The sequence below is a fragment of the Caloenas nicobarica genome, chromosome 1 (genome assembly GCF_036013445.1).
Source record: "Caloenas nicobarica isolate bCalNic1 chromosome 1, bCalNic1.hap1, whole genome shotgun sequence".
Lineage (NCBI taxonomy): Eukaryota > Metazoa > Chordata > Aves > Columbiformes > Columbidae > Caloenas > Caloenas nicobarica.
The window spans coordinates 182049802-182073562 of record NC_088245.1 but is presented as its reverse complement, the minus strand read 5'-3'; the positions used below and the strand labels follow the sequence as shown (position 1 = coordinate 182073562).

Genomic DNA, 23761 nt, shown 5'->3' with positions numbered 1-23761 from the left:
AAGGGAGAAGCGCCGGCGGAAGGGGGGGGGAGAGAGAGAGAGGAGCGGGACTGGCGGCTCACCAGGATCCGCTTGAAGAGGTTGCTCTCCTTGGGCGGCAGCGGCACGGACGGCATGGTGCGGGCGGCCCCGGGGCAGGCACGGCGGGAGGGAGGGAAGGCTGGCGGGGGCGGCCCGGGAGAGGCGGCTGTCGGTAGGAGGGAGAGGACGAGGAGGGGTGGGGTGGGCAAGGAGGGAAGGAAAACCCCGAACTCCGCGGGGCAGCGGCGACGCGACTCCTGCCCGAGCGGCGGCGGCGGCTCTTTAACTCATTGGCCTGCACCGCCCTCCCCGCCGGCTCCCTCCGCCGCTGCGTGCGATCGCGGCCCCTCTGCGCAGCTGCCGGGGAGGCCTCGCCGCCTGGCTGACGCTGCAAAATGGCAGCCGGGGTCCCCTCCGCGCAGGCGCAGCGGCGCTCCCCCGCTGCTTCCCCCCTCACACCCGCACCCTCCTCCGCGGTGAGTTGTGGCGTGCGGGGCTTCGCCGGGCGCCTTCCCCGTTATCCCCTCTGCTCACCCGGCCTGAGGGGCGGCTTGGTTTGCTGGCCGTAGCTCTTCCCCTCTCGGCGGCGCTGAGGGGAGTTACCTGCCGTGAGGTGCGGGGCGGGCGGCCCTGAGGAGCGGAGCCCTCGGCAACGCCCCGGCGGGAGGAGGGGGAAGGGGGGTCCCGACGCGGAGGGTGTAAAAAAAAAAAAAAAATATCAAAAAAAAAGGAAAAAAAAAATCAACGATTCCCGCTCGCCCACGGCCCCAGTCACGGGTTGTTGACGCGTCGGGGGTTCCGCTACCGGGCTGCGGAGGGTTCTGCAGCGTTTGGCCTCTCCGGGCCGTGGCTGGGAGGGCAGAAAAGTCTCCTTTGTGTGCTCGCTGTCCCGCTTCCCTGCCCCTGGCAACCGAGTTTCGGTGGCCGCCAGCCCAGCAGCTCGCTTGAGCGGGTGTTTTGGTAGAGCCAGGCTGCCCGAAAGCCTGGGAGGTATTGTTGGCAGAGAGCGAGCGAGGTGTCTGCGAGCTGCAGGGCTGTGAGGCTGCGCGCCCGCGGTGCCCTGCCTGCTATGGAGGGGAACAACAGCAAACTTCGCAGGCAGACTTTGAGCAAGCGGGGATGTCATCTATTGCATTAATGCTTTTTTTTTTTTTTTTTCCCAGCAGTTGGTTATGTAAAACTTCCCAGCGCTATCGTGCATGCTTAGAACACTAAGCGTTTATTCATGGCTTTGCTCCTTCGCCGAAGGAGGTTTTAAGGTCTTTTTGGAAATAAATTTTTCTTCTTGTTATTCCCAGAAATTGTTCTTAATCTTTGCAAAAAGTTAAAAAACAACAGCAAAAAAACCCAACCAGAACCACTAAAACCACACGGCCTGGGGCATTTACTTAGCAGGACAATTGGTTAAACTGTCAAAGTTACGACCAATTAAAAAGACCATCTTACAGGGGAAAAAAATTAGCTTCAACTAGAATCTCTGTTTATGTAATTACCCTTTAAAATTTTATTTATATTTTTGTATGTTTAAAAAGGATATTAATTTTGACATTAATATGGTTATCTACCTACCATCCCAGATTATGAATGTGATAGATATCCACAGTAAAGCAAGTGTGTGGAAAATAGTATATAAAAAGCCAATTAGAAAACGTGTGTACTTAATGTATTTTATTTGGTTACACATAAAGCAGGTGACTATTTCACTGAGGATCCCAAGCAGCGTGTCTTTGACTTGTCACAAGCCTTACTGAAGCTGGTGGGCGTGATAGCTGCTTTCCTTTCAGGCTAAAGGAGGTAACAAGAGAGTGGACAATTTCTTGGAATAGAGTAGATTGGATGATGGCCTAACTTGGGAACTACTAATTAGAAAAAGAAAAGATGTGGTAGGCTCAGGAAGCCTCCTGAGGTGAAAATGGCAAAAGGAAGGAAAGTACTGAAGAAGTATGGCGTATACATTCCTAGTTCTTCTTTGCTGAGCATCAGTTTATGGGCAGTGTTTTTGTGCATGGTGGTTGTTCTGGGTGTTGTTTTGTTCATCTCTTTAGATGTATGGTCTGTAATAAGTTTCTTCACAGAAGGAATATCTTCATTGTGTTTATTTGTCGCCTTTTTTTGTTCCATGGTGCTTCTAATGATGTTAGTTGCCTGGATCACTGATAGCAGTATATACATTTTCCACATGCTGTACCCAATTCACTGTTCTTTCTGCTGCACGGTGTAGTACTGCGGTATTCAGTATCTGATTTTTTCAAAGCAGGAGTACTGTTGACAAAGATGGCCAATTTGACTTTGCCCCGCTGCATCATTTTCAGAGCCTGTTTGCACCACAGCGTGTATTTAGCACTTTTTATAACTATCTGAAACCTTGACTTTATCAACTCTAGTTTTCTGTCTTGGCAAAAGGCACAGTATGCCTCCGGTTAGGCTGAGTGATAAACAGGTGCATCTCCAAGGTGGTCAGGCAAATATTGTTCTAGGTGGACCTTTGGCCTGAAGCAACAAGGCTGTTCTTGACAACTAAAGGTCTCTGTTTTCTGCTAGCCCAAATGCTGGAAAGAACACTGTCTGAAAATAGGCAAATTGCAAATAAAAGGCAGGGGTTCGATCTGCATTTAGACATGTGCCTGTATTAAAAATCTGTGTTAAAAGCAGCAAGACAAGGAAAGCAAGGAGGTAATAAAAGAAACGCTTGTAGACTAACTAGGAGAGAATAAACAAAGGAGCTTTTGGGGGAGGCAGAGCTCTAGTTGAAAGTGAGGTTTGGGAGCGCAGTCAAGAAAACTTCTTGTCATTTAATCCTACTGTGCTGGGCAAAACAAAACTCTGTCTACAGGCTTTGTTACTAAACAGGACTGTATTCAAGACGCGTATGATTCTGTCAGCAGTTTTTCCTTCAAACAGAACAGAATCCAGAATTCTGTTGACAAACTATTTGGGTCAAAAGGGGGGAACAAAGTAACATACATTACAACAAGCTTGGGATTTTGCTGCGTCTCTCACTTTACTCCATGACTTGTCAACATCAGTTGGTGTCTGGAGAAGTCGTGGCACGGTGCTTGCAGATCGCTAAACCCACTTAGGGCCCTCTGAGTGGAAAAGGGCCTCCATGTGGGCAGGGACCTGCTGTCAAGCCAAGCACAGCGTAAGGCCCGGAGCCTGTTTTGTCTGATGAGCCATTTCATTGCTTCCACTTTCTAAAGGAACTGGCAGGTTAGGATTGCCAGATTTTAAAGTACAGGACCACCATGAGGTTCTTAGGGACATGCTTTAGAGGTGGACTTGGCAGTGCTAGGTTAATGTTTGGACTCTATGATCTTAAAGGTCTTTTCCAACAGAAACAATTCTATGATTCTATTCCCAAAGCCTTGAAGCCTTGCTGTACTAATGCTGTCACTCTTCCCTCCTGCACCCAATGTCCCTGGTGCTGCCATGGTGGCGGGGGAAGGTGGTAGCACCTGCCCCAAGCAGCCTTCACCCTGCAACCCTCGATCCTTGCCGGCTCCATAGGCAGCTGCTTCGGCCACGCAGGTTGTAAGGCATCAAACTATGAGGGAGCTGGAAGCACAAACAGCAACGGGATTTTGCATCCTTTGTACCCGATTCCCATCCGGCATTCTAAAAGCATACAGTAAACATGGGAAAAGAGCGTATCTTATATGTTTTTAATATGAGATGCATGGACTAGGTCCTGCAGTTGATGGTGTGTCTGGCAACCCCACTGTCAGCAGGGAGTCTAGCCCTTGTCTTGGCCCTGTGGTCCCTGCATGGTCTGCTGCCTACTAGGGAGGGCTCAGAGTTTGTTACAGTCTCTATTTGCACGCTTGAGTTAAAGAATTTGCCTGCAAGGCATAATAAAAACTGAATCATGATCGCTTTTAATTAGAGGATTTAATGTAAGGACTATTACTGGCTGGAATAGAGGCTGATCTGATTTTCCTTCGCCTACCTTCTTATTTTAAAATAAATTTTTAGGTGCGTGGTCCGCTTACAGTTTTCATGTCCTTATTAGCTTCTCAGTTGTCCTCCCTTAGGTTACCTTCCCAAGATTTTTAAGTATCAGATTGTATGTTCACAGTCCCAATGTGAGGATAATTTTATTATTTTCTTCCAGTGCAGAGTAAGTCACAGTGGAAGAAGAGCGTTGCGAGGTGGGGACAGCATCTGGACAATGGCATCTGTCACTGCATGGCACAGCAAGCTCAGGCGTGGGGAAGCGCCCGCCAGGTTTCGGGGTGCTCTTTGCTGTGGCCCTTTTGTAGATTGGATCAACTCTGGGGTGGGTCCTGTTCTCTGGAAGAGCCTTTTGATCTGTCTGCCTTGCCTTCTGTCCCAGAGGATGGAGACAGGATCTGTCCTCAGATCTAACCAGGCCGTTAGTTGTCATTCATGTGCTGATGAGGTTTGATCCAAATCCTCACTATCAGTCTCATTTTCAGTCTTCTGGAATATTTACCTCACCAAACCCCTGGCGATGCTATATGTGCCAAAACCCAAATTTTTACCCTTTTAAAATCCTGTTGAATGACAGTAGCTGGGAAGAAAGAAACTCTGAACCCAGTGGGTTTTAATGCATTTACAGCAGGGCTAGACTTCCTGAAATATAAAAGAGGTGGGCAAAGTTACTGAAATAAAGCAAATGTCAGAAGAATGACTTCTCAGTGCAAGTGATACATGTAACATAAAACAGTTTCAAGAAGCAAAATTTTTAATCTTGGGTCTGAATACATTTCCCTCCTGTATCATACATAGCAAAGAGTAAGAAAGTTGACTTTTTGGGTGATTATAAGTATTATAAAAACCCCATGTTACTTCAGTCTTTTTAAAATACAGATATAATTAGAGATGTAGTTGTGTAATCTGTTTAATATTATATATTTAAATGTGCATATACATAGTATGTTTTGAACCATACCATATTAGGAAGCTGCATCCTATGGGCTTAATGATAATATGAATGGTTATGTCTATTCATATAACTAGTAACATAGTAATAATTCATTTTAAATATATAAGTGAACAGTGAGCTTTGAGATAACGTAGAACTCACTGTTTTATGCAAACTTCTCAGAAACTAATCTTTGAATAACCAAATTTGAAACAAGATGTATTTTAAGCCCATGCTTTGGGGAAAATACAGGGAAATGTGTGTGAAATGTAACAGCTTAGAAGTTGGACACAGTTGGACACATTTGTTGTTACTCTTGCTTTTTCTTCCTTGTAGTTGGGGTGTGCTGCTGCGCAGCAGTGAGGAAGATGCCGAAAATGGAAGACCTACTTTTAGGGTCGCCTTCCCCACTTTTTATTTCGGGGCTCGCGTTTCACAGCGCGAAGCCAACTCCGCTTTTCCCCGGAGCGCCGCTCCAGCGCTGCGGGTCCGCCCCGCCTGCGGGTCCCGCTGGTGCCGGAGGCCGGGGCCGGCGCGGCCCGGGAGCCGCCTTGTTTCTCGGGCATGCTGGGACTGGGGAGTCCTTCCGCTCTACTTCCCGTCTGCCGTGGCCTCGCCGGCTCGGGCAGGATCCGGCCGGGGCCGGGGTCTGCGGAGGGTGAGTGCCGGGGTTCACTCAGGGGTGCTGGGGAAAGGAGCGGAGCCTCCCTCGTCCCTCACGGCCGCGCTCCGCCGCCGCGTCAGCGCCGGCTGTCCCTGCCTGTCCCTGCCTGTCCCTGCCTGTCCCTGCCTGTCCCTGCCTGTCCCTGCCTTCCCTTCCCTGCCCCTGCCTGCCCCTGCCTTCCCTTGCCTGCCCCTGCCTGCCCCTGCCTTCCCTTGCCTGCCCCTGCCTGCCCCTGCCTGCCCCTGCCTTCCCTTGCCTTCTCTTCCCTGCCCCTGCCTGCCCCTGCCTGCCCCTGCCTGCCCCTGCCTGCCCCTGCCTGCCCCTGCCTGCCCCTGCCTTCCCCTGCCTTCCCTTGCCTTCCCTTGCCTTCCCTTGCCTGCCCCTTGCCTGCCCCTTGCCTGCCCCTTGCCTGCCCCTTGCCTGTCCCTTGCCTGTCCCTTGCCTGCCCCTGCCTGTCCCTTGCCTGCCCCTGCCTGCCCCATAAGCCCCGAACCCCGCAACGGGGGAGTGCAGCCAGGGGGACTCGGAGCGCGGCTCCGGGGGGGTTTGCCCTGGGAAGCTGTGCGGGGAGGCCGAGGTGAGTTACACGGTCCCCGCCGTGTGCCCGCGTATTCTTAACGTATCTGAGGTAATTTGCGTAGAGTTAATAGCGGTTTTTTTAATTGTTAGAAATGATTTTTGAAACCTCTTAAGGCGGTCACAATGCTTGACAACTATTTTGTGTCTGGAAATTGTAATGGTGTTTTGGGTTTTGTTTGTTTGGTTTTTTTTCTGTTTGATTGGTTTGGTTTTGGATTTTTTTGTTTTGTTTTGTTTTTAAATAAGGCAATTACGGTTGTTGCTTTCCCGTGCTAGATTTGATTTGTGATATGCAAGGGGTAATTCTGTCACATTGCAAAGTTATTAAAATATGGTCGGGAAAGCAGTTAATAGGTCATCTACTGCTCATAGCTCTGTAAAAGTTTTATGTGTGCTTATTTCTGCACAAATGTAACGTGGCAACATCCCTCTGAAAAGGAGATTATAACCTCTGTGTCATGCCATTACTTCGGGTTTTTTTAGGCATTTTAAACCAATAATTTTTATTTTATGAGAGCTCAGGCAGAACAATACTACAAATCTGTTATGAGTTCAGTACATTGCTTCTTAACTACGCCAGTAAAAAAACAGTTGGATGGCTATAATGAATATGTTTGTTTAATTAATTGAGATAAAATATAGCATTAATATTTTAAAAATGAGTTAACGACGGTTAGCACTTGACCAAATGGCAATGGGGCATACGGGCCTGGAGTGACTCCAGCATCACCAGCAGAATTAGGTCTATTTGGGGTCGAGTCCACGTGTGCCCCTGAGCAACTAAATCCAGGGTTGGAGCTGATGAGCCGGATTTGAGCCTTATGCTGTGATGCTGCTGAAGGGAATGTGATCCCTCTGCTACAGCCAGCCACTAGAGCAATCCATGGGGGGTACCACTGGATTTCTGTAGATTAAAGCGGTCCTGAAGTCGCTGCTGTGGGTTTGACAGCACCTGCCGGCTGGGGAGTCTGAGGAAAGTGCAGAAGTAGAATAAAAGTCCTTCCCTCCTTCTGGGGGTAGTGAAACAGACACTCAGGCAAGCCAGACGCATTATTCCTTGTTTTACTGCATCTTGCTCTTTCTTCATTGTGGACAAATGGGTGAAAGTAAATAGGTGAGGATAATGGGTGGGTTGAGTAGTTAGAATATTGTAGTAATTTGTTAATAAAACGCTTGAAGGTGCACAGAAGGTCTTGTCACTGATGAGTAAAAAATAATTGTGTCAGACAACCAAAGCGTATGTTTCAGAGAGATCCTGTTGCAAAAGTTTCATGCTCTCTCTGGACCCACTTTTTCTTGTAAAAATCAGTACACAGATGGGATTATGGCACTGGCGGAGATATTGAGGCGTGTTTATTTGTTATACTTTTTCTGTGTGAGTGGTCATGGAATACAAATTATTTCAATTTAGTCCTCTTGGTAGACCTTTGTACTCCTGTATAGATTTGTAGAGCACAGTAAGTATTCATAACGTAGTTTGCAACGTTGATGATACAAAATGAAGAAGGAAAGATCTTTTCTAGAGCAACAGCAGCAGCTTCTTGCTCACTTTTTGGATAGAAAATGTATATAACACTTACATGTAAATATATCATGGGAATGAGTACACAGGAGACGTAAAGCACTGTTCCCTTGTCTTACATAGAACATATATGGATTAGTAATTTCTTGCAGGTGTATTGTAGTCCCGTTGATGAACCTGTTGCAAGGTCAGGTTGAATTTACTAATGTCCTCCTGCCAAAGTTATGTTACTGTTGTGGTAGTGGGTATAATTTTGCACATAATTCTGGACATTCCATACATTCTCTATGTAGAATTCTGTACCTCTAGTATAGATTTGTCTTCTCTCAGCAACATTTTTCTTCTCCCAGTAAGGATTTTTCCAATGAGACGTACGGCAAAATGAAACTGTTGTCTGTAAAGCTGCATCTACAGTAGCTTTTCCACAGCATAAATAAACTGAGGAGGTGAGAGAAGAGACCCTTTCTGACCCTCAGTCAGTACAATGGTGCTGATAAGAGTTTCTGGTTTAACTCAGGACTAAAACAGGAACAGTTTTGTCTGTGACAGTTGCATTTGTGTTGGTGTAATCAAAAACAGGATTTGGCCTTGATACAGTTCTTGTCGTGATTTTATTTTCTTTTTTTTTTCTTTAATAGAATGCTCTCTTTTTCCAGATTAATAACACTGGTCTGTGTACTGTCTAGTTTTAATTTCAGGTGATGGAAAAATAAGGAACAAAATGAAACCTTTCCGAAGTGCCTGTCTTTTCAAGAGCATGCTTGCCAACTGCTGCTGTCACGGTCAACTTCACAGCTGTCTCCTCCCTCCTGTTGCAAAGAAGATAAGTTATGTGGTGGGACTGCACAACTGTGGATTTTGGAGGTCAAAATCTTTTTTGGACACAGCTGGATTCACTCTGTTGTTTGTCAGTCGGTGTAGGAAAATACATCAGGATTCTCAGGCATTGTGGAAGCATGGGGCTGTGCAGAAGTACCTGGAGACCCTAAGCAAGGAATACCAGCAGATCAGTCATCTGTTAAATGCTGACTCAATAAATGACTTTGAGCAGAAAACCCTGAGGAGAAGATGTGCTGATCTGTCCCCCATTGCAGCTGCATTTCAAGAAATCAAAGAGGCTGAAAGGGAAGTTCAGGAGTTAGAAGCAATGTGCAGAGGTAAGGAGAACACATCTACCTGTTTCAAAACAGTAGCTTTGCTTGTGATTAACTTAATTGCCCAGCCTTTGGGGAAAGCTTTCAAATAAGTTAAGCCAGCCCTGGAGCACTCTCTGGTCCTGCCTGCTCCTGGGAGCTTGTGTGTTGTCAGAGTTTCTGCATCCAGCACGTCCTTCCAGTTTTCATCTCGCCTCACTTCAGTTTGAGGTCTTAATACAGCCAACTTGGGAGAGTGGGGATTGTCTGGAATCTCAGGGCTATCTGTCCAGCAGAAATGGTTTGGAAATGTTTGGTTTAAGATGGTTTTTTGGTAGAACCAAGAGCTGTTTGAACTGAAGGAGAAAAGAATAAGCTAGCCAAATACCCACCTGGACGCCTTCCTGTGTAACCTCATCTGGGTGTTCCTGCTCTGGCAGGGGCATTGGACTAGATGATCTTTCGAGGTCCCTTCCAATCCCTAACATTCTGTGATTCTGTGATACATTTGATAGCTGCAGACTTCCCCTATGTCATTTAAAATGGGATTCCATCTAGCCAGTTCATTGGTATTTATTGAGCAAATTACGTGAACTTTCATTAGGCCCTGAATTGTCAGCCTCCAATTTAAATGGCAAAAGTTAATATTTCTTTGAAAATGTTTGAGGAGTCCTTCAAGGAATAAAAATTAGTGGTTGTCTAAGAAGCTGCTGCTTTTAAGCACTCTGCTATAGTAGAAGTTGAGGTAAAAGAGAGTTTAAAAATGTTCCTGTTTCTGATAATGTTCAGGAGCAAGAAAGCACACAAGGAGTAAAAGAATTTACAAAATAAGCAACAGTGCAACATTTTGAGAAAAAAACATTGTTGAAAGTGTGAAGAGGTGCACATGGTAGGAAAGAAAAAATGTCATCCATTCCGCTACACCGGTGGTTATTAAGCCAAGAGAGGGAAACGTTTGCCTGGAGAGGATGGGGCTTATAGTGAACAAGTGAAGCGAGGGAAGAGCAGAGGACGGGAGGAATGTGTAACCAGAGGTGTAAACGGGGGGTGGCATGGAAGTTCACGGTGCTTTTCAGAGAGAGAACCAAAGGGTGTTTGCAAAACAGTAAAAGCCATATTGAAATAAAGCTGCTAAAAATGTAACTTGTTTAGAAAGGTAGAAAACATTTACATTCTTTACTTTTAGGAATAAATAGATGTTTGTGCTTTTGGATAAAGTGGTGGTTATTGAAAATATTTTAATACCAAGCCCTTTCAAGTTCTCTTCCCTGGAGAAAGAGGAAAAGGAGTGAAGGTGAGGAGGGACAAAAATTTAATGCCGAAAAAGAAATGTGCTTGGAAGAGTTAGTGTTAAGAAAACACTGGAAAATTCATACTTCAACTTTAAAAGGGCTATTTTTGGATCAGGTAAATATAATGAAGATTTTTTCTAATTCCATAAATTATTATGTGGATGAATAGAATGAATTCTAGTTAAAAGAAGGGGGGGAAAGTATGAAAGAAAATTACAGCCAATAAATTAATTAAATGGAGCCAAATTATTCTATTTGTACTGTTTATCGTGTGGCCAAGTTAAAACACAGACGTCCCCTTCATTTGACTGCTCTTTGTTTTCTGTTCAACTCACTAACTGACCCTCTTCTCTATAGTGCCTGAATTCTGTACAATTGCTGTAGGATTTTATTTTTGCAACACTTGGTGAAGCAGGAAAATATTCATTCCCAGTTTTCCACTGGTGGTCTGAGCCACAGGGTGGATTAAGTGAATTCTTACAGGTCAGGTTTGCAGGGAGGTGGGAGTGGGACACCAGTCCTTTGAACCCTGAGCTCGTTGGTCACCACCAGACTGTTCTTATAGCGATAGTCAGTTTGATTCTGTTTTTCTAACTGATCAATAATTATGCTTTTTGGACCAACTAGAAGCCTCTGATTCAGTACCAGCTTTCGGTTAGAGTTGTAACACACTGATAGGGAAACTGATACAGTTCTTGCCTTATGTACACAGGATGCCAGGCTCAAATGTTGATCTTCCATCTTTTATTTTAGTAAAAAAAAAAAAGACCCAGAGCATAAATTAAAACCCATGATACAGAGGAGCTGCTGCTGTCCTTGCCCAGCACAGAAAGCTGGTTCAACACCCCAGCCCATTTAGTTCTTAAGACTCACTGCTGGGGGCACAAGTGTCTGTGTGTCCGTGTCCAGATGCCCGGAGATGTGGAGCCCACGGTCCTTGCTCCTGCCTTGGAGGTACCTGATTCCTGCGGCAGGTTCCAGAGCTCAGGCGATGGGACAGGAGGGGTTGGTCACTGGGTGTGCAAGACGAGGAGATGTGTTCGGCTACCGCCTGTCTGATTTTACGCTGCATCTGAAGCAAACCTATGGTTTCCATGCTGGCCACAAGGCATAATGCTTTATTTTCCCCTTTGTTGCTTTCTTCCCTCACTCTCACTCCCAGCTGTTCAAAGCTGTCTTCCCCCATTAGTGTTGGTAATTGTCCAGTTGTAAATTAAGTCTAGTTCCATTTGGAATGGTAAAATACATGCATTTATTTAACCAGACCCGTATTTTTTTTCTTTCGGTGAGTTGAATTGGTTACCTTTCTGATGAGATAATTAACAGAGCTGCTCCTCAGCTGGTAGAACACCGGTAAGAAAGATGAAAAGGAAAGGGGTTTTGTCTTCCAAATTTCTACTTAGTGTATGATCTGTATGTGTACTAACTGATCGGCATCTTTAATTATTGTAAACTGGAGCCTTCATAGCAGAAAAGGTTTGGAGCTTCTGTTAGCTTTAATTGAGAATGTTTCCTGGTTTGATAGTAAGCTCTAAAATGTGGGAATGGGCAATCAAATTACAGAATCATAAAATAATTTAGTTTGAAGGGGACCTCTGGTTGTTTGGTCTGATATCCTACTCAAAGCAGGACTAGTTAAAGCAGGTTGTCCACACCTTGTCCAGTTGAGTTTGGAATATATCCAAGGACAGTGATCCTACAGCCTCTCTGAGCCCCTGTTCCAGAGTCTGACCACTCTTAGGGTCCAAATAGTTTTCCCGTTATCTAATCAGAATTTCCAATATTCCAGCTTATGTCTCCTTTTATCACGATATAGAATCTGTCTCTGTCTTTACAGTGTCTTTCTGTTAGGTAGATGTACCTGATGAAGAAACTTCCCCTTTGCCTGCTTTTCTTAAGGCTGAATAAACACAGTTTTCTCAGCTGCTTCTCATACGTCCTTCCTCCAGCCTGTGACCATCTTGGTGTTTCTCAGCTAGACTCACTCCAGTATTTCCATGCCTTGCTTGTACTGGGGAGCTCAAAACTGACACACTAATCCAGATTGTGATCTTACGTGCTGAAGAGAAGGGAAGGGAATCTCCTCAAGCAAAGCAAAGAGACGGAGTGAGGTCTCCTGCATCCCAATGACTTGTATCCATGACTCCCACATCTCATTGATCTCTTGAAGAGCAGGAGACAGAGGCAGAAACCTCATTATTATCATCATACCTGTATTTGTAATGCTCATCTTACTCGGTAACAAATTGTTGAATATATGTGTGTTTCTGGGCAAGTCTAGAAAAAACAAAATGTGTTGCATGAGGAAACTGAGGCAATTCTGGACTGCAGGCATGTTTTTGACATATTTTGTCAAATTCATTTGTGGATTTACCCCTGGACATTCAATCCTTGTGACAGAACCATCAGTATAACTGAGAGTGAGTAACTGTCAGGTGCGACTGGCATCTATTTGGTGCAGACTTTGAGCCGGAAGGTAGAGATTGAGAGGTAAGATATCCACTACTCCTTCCAGCATACCTGAAAGGTATCAACTAGTTAGCAACATGCATCCTGGCTTGGGCTGCTCTTATTTGATGTTTCACACTGGCAAAATGCAACTGCAAGCTTTTATGTGCTGCAATGCATGTCTTGAGACAGCTGTGTTACAATTTGCTCTGAGCTAGGTGAGACTGGCTAACATCTATTCCTGTTGCTGGAATTTAGAGCTAGACAGCAGAGATGAAAAACAACTTCTACAGCTTGCCTTAGAAGAGAAGGAAACCCTGGATAAAAAATTCAACATGTTGTGCAGAAAGGTGAGCCTGAGGTAAAGTTACACAGCTTTGTAAATAAAGATGTCAAAAAAATACTCCTTTGTGATATTACCAGTAGACTCTGACACTTGCATTTAATGAAACAGAAGTCCAGCTTCTGTATTCTCCCTAAAAAGAAGTGGCAACATTAATTATTAGTAAACTTACTGACAATTATGTCTTAGAAGCTTATTATTTTAATCATGCTTGCTCACTTGCTTGTCTGTCTTCTTATGCTGAAGGGGATTAAAAAAATGGTGAGCCTGTACTCTTGAGACCTGACATGACATCCTGGTAACTGTTTGTGGCAGCAGAGCATGCATTCTTGAAAGATTTCTGATTGGAAGTTGCAGTCTTTCATTTTCAGCTGACAGCACCCCATGAGTGGGGAAATTAATTATAAACAGAGAAGCTGAAACGATTCAGTGGAGAGCTCTATGTTTGGGCTCCTTTCTACGTTCAGATTGAAATAATATGAAATGGGACTTTCTGAAAAATAAGATTAATGTAAAGATTGGCTGGGTTGTAGCTAATAACTTTGTGTTTGTAGGTAGTTGGGGTGGGTGACCTGGCACCTGACTTTGCAGGCATGAATTTTCAGCTAGTTTTCCTGTGGATGCACCAGCACATGCTGTTTCCACACTGACTGCACTGAGATGCAACAGCCATTGGACAGTTTTTAGTCCTACTTACTAGGTGCCAAAAGAAATTCGTGGTTGTGTGCACTCCAGCTGTGGCAGTTGTGATGGCTGGCTGTAACTTTGATTAAGAGGAGATACAGAGTCATGAAGGAGATAATGACATTCTCTTTTTTTTTTTTTTTTTCCTTTTCAGCTTTTCCAGCTTCTAGTGCCAAAGGAAAAATACGATAGAAGTCCTGTCATATTAGAAGTGACAGCTGGCAGAACAACTGGAGGTCAGCGAAGTCCCCACAGTAGAGAGTACTTCAGACATCCATCCAACTTTATTAAACCTCTAATGGGTTATTCTTAATGCCTTTTTGTACTTGAATACTATAAATCAATGCTTTCTAAAGAAGAGTGTTAATCTGTCTAATGACTGTGGTTAGAGTTGAAGCTAAAACTAAAAGCTGGTGGCTGCCATTCTGTGAACTGCTATTTATGTTGTAGTGCCTTTATATTTTTAGGAGACATCTGCCAACAGTTCACTAAAGAAATGTTTGAGATGTACCAGAACTATGCAGACTATAAACGTTGGACCTTTGACGTTGTGAACTACACGCCGGCTGAGATAGGTACTGTAGTTCTTCAGACGCTCCGCTAAGAAATGAAAAGCTGTGTTTCTGTGCTGCGTGCGTCACACATTATTTGCCTCTCTAGGTGGGCTGCATCACGCCACTGCTCATATTACCGGAGATGATGTCTACAGGCATCTGAAATATGAAGGAGGGACTCATCGAGTCCAGCGAATCCCCGAGACGGGCCTGTCGTCAAGAATGCAGCGTATTCACACTGGGACAATGTCAGTTATTGTCCTCCCTCAGCCAGAGGAGGTAAACGAACTGTTAATCGGGGTGGTAAGGTGGTGCATCCCTGCTAACCCGTTTTGGCATTGGAGTAGATGTTATTTAAAACCATGTTACTATTTTGGGATTTTAGTGATACCCAAGCGCTTTGTGCGAGTCCCAGCAAGTGAACCCCGAGTTCTGTGACTCTGGACGGTGATAGCCCTTGGCTCTGTACCTTATGTGGTTCAATGGGTCATCAGGAGGAACCTTGCAGAGATTTGCTATTGCTCGAAATGGCGTGTAAATCAATGATCATTTCAGTGAGTGTTCCAGCCCCAGTACTCACCAAGATGTTTACTATGAGTATGCCAATTTTAAGTTACGTCATGTATTAAGATGGGGAATATATCCAAGAAAATATGCAGTGTTGCATAATAATGTGATTCTGCAGGTCCTTTTTTTTTTTTTTCCTCATGTAAATTATTGGTGTCCTCCTCTGTTAAATCAAGGACAGTCTGATTTGAATTTGAATGAGTGTGTGGGCTAGTCTGAGATCTCACTGATACAGTTCTCAATTAAACCAGCAATTTACATGCAAAATAAACAAAAAACAGATCCCACAGCTTCCCCTTCAAGTTCTCCTGGTTCCTTGTAATGCTTTCTGTGCAGCATTGAGCAGATCTGCACGTTCTTTTCCCATATGCTGAGCTCAAACTATGGTCTAGGTCATCACGGACTCATATTTCCAATGCTGCAATCCTTACTTGGATCTGGATACACCCACTTTTTCCTCAGATATTTTTAAGCACTGTTGCAAGAATCACTCAGGCTTGACTCATGACTTGCACTGCTATTCAGAAGTAGCTTTTGATTATTTGCTTATTTCTTAGTCTCCTTGCCAGAGCTAGTGGTTTTACAAAAAGTTGATTTTGTTTTGTTTCACACACGCCTTGTTTTGTGAAGGACCTGGAGTGAGAGTTTGAAAAAATAAGTGAAATACTAAAAGCATCACTTGCTTTGCAGATGTATTTGACAATGTATTTTTTTAAAGTATAATAATTATAGCTGTTACTCAGGAGCAGTTGTAAAGGAACAATATTTTGAGAATTGACTTTTTTTTTTTAAACCAAGTGTCATTTACATTCAAAATATTTTTAGAATGAGCAGAAAATAGCAATTTTCTTTGATTCTAGGTTGATGTTAAAGTGGATCCCAAAGATTTGCGTATAGATACATTCAGGGCCAAAGGAGCAGGAGGGCAACACGTTAACAAAACTGATAGTGCTGTAAGAATTGTACACCTTCCCACAGGTAAGTCCGGCTGTATTTCATACTCCTAATCACCCTAAATTTGTTTCCTGAAGAGAAAGTTTGTGATCCTGCAAGTTGCCTCTCAGAGTGAGTTTGCAGGGTTGGGCCTTAAGCCAGAAAAAGGAGGTGGCGCCTCCTGGCCCTGTCTCTTTTCTAGCAAGGCAACGTGTGAGAAAAGGGATACGTCCCAGTGGCATAATGGTCAGTGTGTTGCTATTATGCCAGTTTTGTCTTCAGAGGGAGTGTGTAATTAATACACTGTCTTTGAAGGATGAAAGGACAAATGGAGGGTGACAGGGATGGGATGGAAGATGTAAATAATTCATGCTGTGTGCTCTGTGCCTTCGGGAGTAATGGCCATCAGCAACCGAGGGTGTGCTTTGCCCGGCTGGAACCCGTGTGGTTCCATGACTGAGAAAAAAGGAGGCTTGAAGATTTTTATTCAGTACTAGATGATGCTGTCGTATGTTGCGCAGGAAGGAAAATGTATACCGATGGGAAGGTAGTGTATGGACTGGACCGTTCTGTCTTTCTCAGGATTTGTTTTTATTGGAATGTAGTGGGCTTCTGTCTGTCTGGGTGCAGAACCTCTTCAGGCACAGGAAATTCCAGTAGTGACCTGAAAACAGCTGTTTCCTATATGCCTTTTTATTTCAGAAATCAAATGAGAAATAAAAATAAATACTATATTTCTTTTAAAGACCTTTATTTTACTTTATGTTATTATTCATAATTAAGTTAAAGATGTGCCAGTATTGTTTAGACACCCTTCTCTGCTATAATAATGAATTTCCAATCTCCAAGAGCTTATCTAGACTAAGACTTTAAAGACTGGTGTTACACTGTTTTAAACGTGCTTCTGTGGGCTGTGCAAATTACATTTTTAACATGCGGTAGGTGATTGTAGTTAATTCATTTTCTAAAGGCAATGTCAGAGACTTGTTTGCTTCATGAAATTTTAAAATATCCCTGACTTTTCTGTATCACTGAACAAAGCCCCTGGTGCAGCTGTTTAAAAACATATGAATGGTTCTGGCTAGCGTGTTAAAATGACTTTTTATCCTCCAGCACTCCAGAAGCTTTCATTTCCCTAATGTGTTAGAATTAATTTAGCTTGTTTGTTCTTTGTTATAATGGGCTTTTGATCAGAGCTCTTCCTGAATCTCTCCGTACAGGACTAGCAGTTGAGTGCCAGCAGGAGCGGTCACAGCAGCTGAACAAGGAAATGGCTCTGCGGACACTGAGAGCGAAGCTGTACCAGCAGGTCACTGAAAAACAACTCAGTCAAGAGCAGAGCGCCAGAAAACTGCAGGTGAGAGCGTGTGGTTGCTGAAATTTGGAGAGAGTGCCGTGCTGCAGGTTTGTTTCTGGTCTTTTTGAGTGACAGTGACAGAGCAAGTGCACGTGTATGTGTCTAACCAGTTGTGCTTACCAAGGAGAATCTTGTACATTAAGACAGTGAGTCTGCTTTAAAATGGTAAGTCTATTTTTTTACTTAGCCCACTTCAACGCTAGTGTAGACTTCTCAGGAAATGAAAAAAAGACATCCACTGTAGCTGGAAAGAGTCACAAGGCTACAGCTGGAATTATCAAAAAAGCAATGCTCAACGTCATGTATTAAATCCCCATTAAGGCCAGAGTTACATAGCTGGAGCAGCAGTAAAGAGTTCTTCTCCATGAAAACGAGGATCGGAAGTTCTCCGAGTTGTATTTTTACCCGTTTCTAAACCAAAGTATTTTATAAGATCATACAGAGATTTTGAATGACAAAAACATATAAACAATCCTGCCACTTCACGGTTAGGTAACAGTGTATTTGCTGTGGTTTAGGTAACCTTTTATGGAAGAAACAACTTCAAGTTGTGCTGCAAAATGTGCTTTTATCTTGAACCATGCTATCATTCTTTTCCCGTTCTTTGAGTATTTCCCCATTTTTGGTGCAGACTTCAACAGTGATCAACAGGAATAAAAATACTTCAGAATCACAGAATTATTCAGTACTCTGGAGTGTCCAGCTTTAATGACTGATCTCAGGTTTTATTTGAATATATTGTTCCTGCAGGTTATTAACTCAGTAATTGCAAGCGGTGAACCATTTATCTTTTGTTATTAATATTTATGTATACTTTGTTGTTAATTTTAGTTTGAGAGTCTTCCAAGCTGCATAAAGAACTTAGAGGTACATTTATATGAATAGTGTAGAAAACCAGGCAAAAGTGAATTACCCTTCCTGATGTTTCAGAATATATTCAGTAGCTTCTGTGTTTTGAAATATACATGTGGGTGCAGATGAAATTTTTTGAAAAGTCCACTAAAGCAGACACCCATTTCTCTAAGCAGTTTTCAGCATTTAACTCTCCATTTGAATAAAGCATTTAACCACACAGCCATGCCACATTTGGAGTTCTGCTTTAAAACTTTCAGACTTGCTTGCGCTCTTGCGCTTTACCACTAGAGGACTACTCTTTGTAGTCTCAATATACTCCTCTTCAGTGCTAAATTCCGACAGCCAAACGTTCGTGGAACTGCTGTGCTACGTGTTGACTGTGCTGCTTCTGTTACTAACAGTGCCTACTTTAAATTTTTTGTGGGAGCTACAACCCCCCCAAGAAAAGAAGAACACTCTTGCATTTTCGAACTAAGGACACGTCTAGACACATCTCTTGCCTTATGTGACTTTTGAGAGTTACGTAATTTTTCAGCTGCAGAGCTGGGACAGAGTGTACTGGAGGTGCTGGAGCATGTGAAAACTTGGTCTGTGATACAGAATCACAAATAATACAATTTAGTAATACCACAATATTAAAAAAAATATATATATATCTGCTGAGTCAGTGACCACTGGGTTTGTAGGTGAAACAGGCTGATGCATTAAAGTTTATTCTGGTTTAGAGTAGTAGTTGATTTTTTTTTTTAAACAATGCAGTAGAATTTGGTTTTTGCTGTTTCACTACAGTTGGGAACAAGAGCCCAGTCAGAGAGAATTCGTACTTACAACTTCACCCAGGACAGAGTCACTGACCACAGGATCTCGTATGACGCGCGCAATATCAAGGTAACGGTTGCTTATAAGAGTTTTAAAATTTAGATACTTACATGCACCATAAGAAGAAAAGCTAAACCTTGGGAGAACAATTTAATATATGAGGAAATCAGATAGCCAGTTGTGCTCAGACAGAACATCAGAGATTTAGAAAGCTTAAACTTTCTTTTCTTCCTTGTTGTAGGGTAGTGTTAAAGTTGACTGGCAGAGGGTGTAACTCACTGGCCTACTTCTCTGTGTATTTTTCTTTTACTGTATAAGTGAAAAATGATCAAGCCTGTAGTGCTCTGTGAGCCCCTCTGACAAACCAGGCAAGTGACATTGAGATTCTTGAAGCTTAGTACATCCAGAAGAAAAGCCTGACACGAAGGACTTTTTGTTTTTAAGCCAGTCTTTCCTCCTCCTCCTAATGACAGAGCGAAGTAAAACTTTCCTTTGTGTTTGCCTCGCAATCCACACCGAATGCTTTCATTTTAAGATTACCTCATAATCTTATTTCTGAGTAAATATCTTCATGTGGCTTGAATATTATTTGTTGATTTTTACAGGGAAGCAAATACCTAATAATGCATTTTTGCTTGTTAAGTATATGAAAATGTTTTGAATTTTAGGACAGGATTTAGGATGACCCTTCAGTATTGTGATGTGGGTATCCTATTTACTGTAACTGCTGTTGCATAAGAAGTGACACTTTTTGAACCGTACCCAGAGATGTCCTGGGTAACTTCAGAGAACACAGAGCATGCTGAATATGGACTGGCACATATTTAGTGTAGTGGGGAGCAGGTAGACAAATACCATGAGGGGGGAGAATGGGAAGAAGATCCATGACTGTATAAAAATGTCTTCTTTTAGTTAAGCTTTTCAGTTACTGCTGGGAACCAGATACTTTTCTTGAGTGAAACTGAAACCACAAACTGCCTAACAAAAGTTAGTGAAGCTTTGCTTGCAAAACAAACGAGTTCTTGGCATGAAAAACAGTATTTTGAATTCGGTCCCTCCATCCTTGATTGTTCTCACTAGGGGATTTTCATGTGAGTGCGTGGGTTACGTGAAAGTGTGGCGGGAAGGCACCAGTCACAGAATCACAGAATGTCAGGGATTGGAAGGGACCTCGAAAGATCATCCAGTCCAATCCCCCTGCCACAGCAGGAACACCCAGATGAGGTTACACAGGAAGGCGTCCAGGCAGTCAGCGTTTCAGAATAGCACTGATGTACAGTCAGTAATGCTCTTGTCTGGTGTTAACTTTTTTCACAGGAAATTCTGTGTGGGAAAGAAGCGCTGGACAAGTTAATCAACAGACTGCTGGAGTTCGCTGAGATAGAGGCCGTCACTGAATATCTAGAAAATTTGCAGGCCTTAGAAGGAGGAAGCTGATGAAGACCTTGTGTACATTCAAAGCAGGAATGTTGTGTTCACTAGCAAAATAAAACGGATGCGTTTGTTAGATGATAGATTGATTAAAATCTATGCCCATTTTTCAGTGTGTGATACTACTCTTCTTTTATATTTTGGTGCAAATGGGTCAATTTTATTTTTGCAGTTCTAGCAGAAAAGAGCAAGCTTGGAGTACTGTGCGCACACACCTTCTGTCTTGGCAGCAAGGCTTTGTTAAGCCGGTCCTTCTCTTGACTGTATTGCAGCTGGAAAGATACAGAATCACGGTGATGGAGCAGAAGAAATACCACACAGTGCACGTTTTGGTTTGGGGGTGGGAGATGTTCCTCTCCAGGTGAAAGAACCTAACCTCCCCAAAGATAGCCTAGAATCTGGACTCATGAATACTACATATTTTTAGCCATTGTTTGGGTGAGCTTCCTAAATGTAGTCACTTAAAAATAACTCTGGATTACAATGCTTTATTTTTTTAGAGTGAATATACAAAAGTAAAAGGAGTGATCTCAGGCAAGGGGCCAGAATCTTGAGAAGTTTTCTTCCAGCCATTCTTGGGTCATCTTAGGGTGGGTCTGGATGACGTGTTCTGGTTGGGTGTAAAAATACATGTTCCGTTTTCAGAATAAATAGATGAGATTCTGGAAGGAGTTCAGCAGTGGTGACAGGTACCTCCCCGCTTCTTGGTAGAGAAAACGAGTTCATAGTGTAGATGCTCTTCAGCAGGTGGGGTGGCTCTGGAATTCAGTCTCTGCCCTGATGCCTTGGGGAACATGAGCAGCGATTCAGGAACACGCATGTGTTTCATGCGACAAAAAAATCTGCAGGTGCTTTGTGGAACCAGCTCGACTTCTGCTGGATCTTATCCCGCTCTTCCCAGGTCACGCTGTAAAGCTGTTCTGCACCATCTTCTGAATGTGAGGAATCAATTCCTTGTTACCATTTAAATTACGCCTTGTGGTTGATTTACATTTACACATTTATTTTAGAATCATGAATGAAACAGGACTGAGAAAATATAAGTTATTTCAACACTAAGTTCTTCTAATTGGCGAAGTATTTACTACTGTATATATAACAAACTACAGCTTTAATTTTTTTCAGCTATATTAAGAAAGAATTTGTACCAGGAAGAAAACAGTAAAACTATGCTGTTTCTCAATTCTGGAATTATTTTTCAGTTCTTTTGTTGATAAGCATGCACAAACAAACTTTTTCTGACAATTTTTTACTTGTTTCCAACACCAATTGCAAAAGCTTTTGGGTTTTGGCTGGTGTATGCTGGTGGGGTTTTTTGGGGTTTGTTTTTTGATTTGGTGTTTGTTTGGGGTTTTTTAGGTTTTTTTGTTTGGCTGGGGTTTTTTTTGTTTTGTTTTTGTTTTGGTTTGGTTTTATTAGTTTATAGCTCCGTGAGTCATATTACAACCATATGACTTAGATTCATTTGCACACAAAGACCTCCAGGAAGATAAACAACTCAGCTTATACTTGTGCTGTGCTGACAGGCTGGCAATAACTAATATTATCAGCTGTAATAGAGAGTACCCAGTACACGCTTATCCAATTAACATACTTTCGTGATGCAAACCAATTTATTTTATTAATTATGTATCTTGAAGAGTCTTAGAAACTTCTTACAAAGTGCACCTTTAAAACGATCGGATTGTGCTTCCAGGCTTGATTAACGCCCGTGAAGTTCTTTACTGTGAAAAATTATTGAAACACTTAAAAATTGAGCCTCGCTTTTATGTTACTGGAAGAAAGATGGTCGTGTTGTGACTGCAGGACCTTAGGGATACTTGCAGCAAAGCTCATTAATTTCCTTTAGCCCTTCTTTGTTGTTGATGGTTTTGTGTGGAGCGATGAGAAAGGGGAAAGCAGAAGGCAGCTCCCCTTGATTTTTAGACATCCCCAATGCAGGCATTGAAATTTAGCAGCTAAATCCTTTCTCTGAGCTTGTTGCAGGACATTCTGAAGGATCTTTGTCTTAAAAAGCTTATCCCGCACCTGCTCACACCTGCGTGTGAGGCAGCAGAATACTGCTGTGCTCAGTAACAGAGAATCTGACGCAGAGTAGACAGGTTGTTGCTTGTGGCACATTGTTTTACTAAAACCAGATATATTTGCTTCTCCTCGTTGACAAAGCATTACTCGAACCAGTGTTTTCTCCTAACTTACGAAGCATTATTTAAAGCCTTTTTTCTTTTTTTCCCCAAGTTCTTCCACCCCAGTCTTTCTGCGGGATGTAAGAACTGACAGAATGCGCTGGGGTTTGGCTGTGGGCTGGCACTTGTGCTCGAGAGAGGGATGTGGCATGTAACCGTGCCATCTCTGAGGCGCTTTCAGGATGGAATACTCTGAACTTGGGCTTTTCAGTCTCTACAAGCAACCCTGACTTTCAGCAGTGAAACCACTAGCAGGAAAAATTACGGTAACAAAGCACAGGGAGGAAAAGGAAAGGGAAAGCGGCTCCTGGGAAGGCAGCAGAGCCCCTAAAGGCAGCACAAGTGTTTGTGGGAGAGCAGAGCAGCAGCAGGTTCATCTGGTAGGAACAGCCTCCTGCAGCTTGGTATTTCATTGTCAAATAGTGTTACAACAAACAGAACAAAATACCACCTGTCTGCCTGGCTTCCCCTCACAATCACAGAATCATGGAATTGTTTTGGTTGGAAAAGACCTTTAAGATCATCAAGTCCAACTGTTAGCATGGCACCATCAAATCCACCACTAAACCGTGTCCCTATGAACCTCATCTAAACGCTTTTTAAACACCTCCAGGGGTGGTGACTCCACCACTTCCCTGGGCAGCCTGTTCCAATGCCTTGCTCACGCTAAATCAGTTAACCCCAGAAAAAAGGCGAAACTCAGGAGGGCCCAAATCGCTCAGGGAAATGTAGCCGGTGTGCAGCATTCGACCAACTCCAAAGCCGGGGTTTTCACAGAATCACAGAATGTCCTGAGCTGGAAGGGACCCACAAGGATCATCGAGTCCAACTCCTGTCCCTGCACAGGACAACCCCACAGGTCACACCACGTGTCTGAGGGTGTTGTCCAGTCTCTTCACAGAATCACACAGAATCACAGAATGTCAGGGATTGGAAGGGACCTCGAAAGATCATCCAGTCCAATCCCCCTGCCAGGGCAGGAACACCCAGATGAGGTTACACAGAAGGCGTCCAGGTGGGTTTTGAATGTCTCCAGAGAAGGAGACTCCACAACCTCCCTGGGCAGCCTGTTCCAGGGCTCTGGCACCCTCACTGAGAAGAAGTTTCTTCTCAAATTTAAGTGGAACCTCCTGTGTTCCAGTTTGTACCCATTGCCCCTTGTCCTATCACCAGTTGTCACTGAGAAGAGTCTGGCTCCATCCTTATGACACTCACCCTTTATATATTTATAAACATTAATGAGGTCACCCCTCAGTCTCCTCTTCTCCAAGCTAAAGAGACCCAGCTCCCTCAGCCTTTCCTCCTAAGGGAGATGCTCCACTCCCTTCACCATCTTCGTTGCCCTGCACTGGACACTCTTCTTGAACACTGTCAGGCTTGGGGCCGTGACACCTCCCTGGGGAGCCTGTTCCAGTGTCCACCACCCTCTGGGTGAAGAAGCTTTTCCTAACATCCCACCTAAACCTCCCCTGGCACAACTTGAGGCCA

The 23761-nt window shown here is 43.6% G+C and overlaps 2 protein-coding genes across 8 annotated transcripts in view; one reads left to right on the top strand and one right to left on the bottom strand.

The window, feature by feature from the left end:
- NAA16 (N-alpha-acetyltransferase 16, NatA auxiliary subunit) overlaps positions 1–396 on the bottom strand; it is a 64523-nt gene extending 64127 nt beyond the window's left edge. For 3 of the 4 annotated variants that reach the window (XM_065627810.1, XM_065627819.1, XM_065627835.1), the window contains exon 1: positions 63–396. In XM_065627810.1, coding sequence (XP_065483882.1) covers positions 63–116 — 54 coding nt within the window. In that variant the 5' untranslated portion in view covers positions 117–396. The remainder of the gene's footprint in view (positions 1–62) is intronic. The other variant, XM_065627827.1, reaches the window with a different exon arrangement.
- MTRF1 (mitochondrial translation release factor 1) lies at positions 37–20204 on the top strand. 4 transcript variants are annotated; one of them, XM_065627862.1, is made up of 10 exons: positions 37–117; positions 8358–8828; positions 12803–12894; positions 13726–13807; positions 14039–14146; positions 14232–14404; positions 15553–15670; positions 16846–16982; positions 18627–18725; positions 19974–20202. In XM_065627862.1, exons 2-10 carry the CDS (start codon positions 8393–8395, stop codon positions 20091–20093), a joined length of 1365 nt encoding a protein of 454 aa, XP_065483934.1. In that variant the 5' UTR covers positions 37–117; positions 8358–8392; the 3' UTR covers positions 20094–20202. The 4 variants fall into 4 exon arrangements, with proteins under 4 accessions (XP_065483934.1, XP_065483956.1, XP_065483923.1 ...); XM_065627884.1 differs by lacking the exon at positions 37–117 and adding an exon at positions 364–497; XM_065627851.1 differs by lacking the exon at positions 37–117 and adding an exon at positions 5403–5564 and having other exon boundaries at positions 19974–20204.
- The last annotated feature ends 3557 nt before the right edge of the window (positions 20205–23761 follow it).

Bases quoted from the DNA above. Each gene is read 5' to 3' on its own strand.
- MTRF1 (XM_065627851.1), top strand. From the start codon at position 5,471: ATGCTGGGACTGGGGAGTCCTTCCGCTCTACTTCCCGTCTGCCGTGGC. The intron at 13,808-14,038 runs GTCAGCGAAGTC...TTATATTTTTAG, and splicing joins AGCTGGCAGAACAACTGGAG to GAGACATCTGCCAACAGTTC. The intron at 14,405-15,552 runs GTAAACGAACTG...CTTTGATTCTAG, and splicing joins TCCTCCCTCAGCCAGAGGAG to GTTGATGTTAAAGTGGATCC.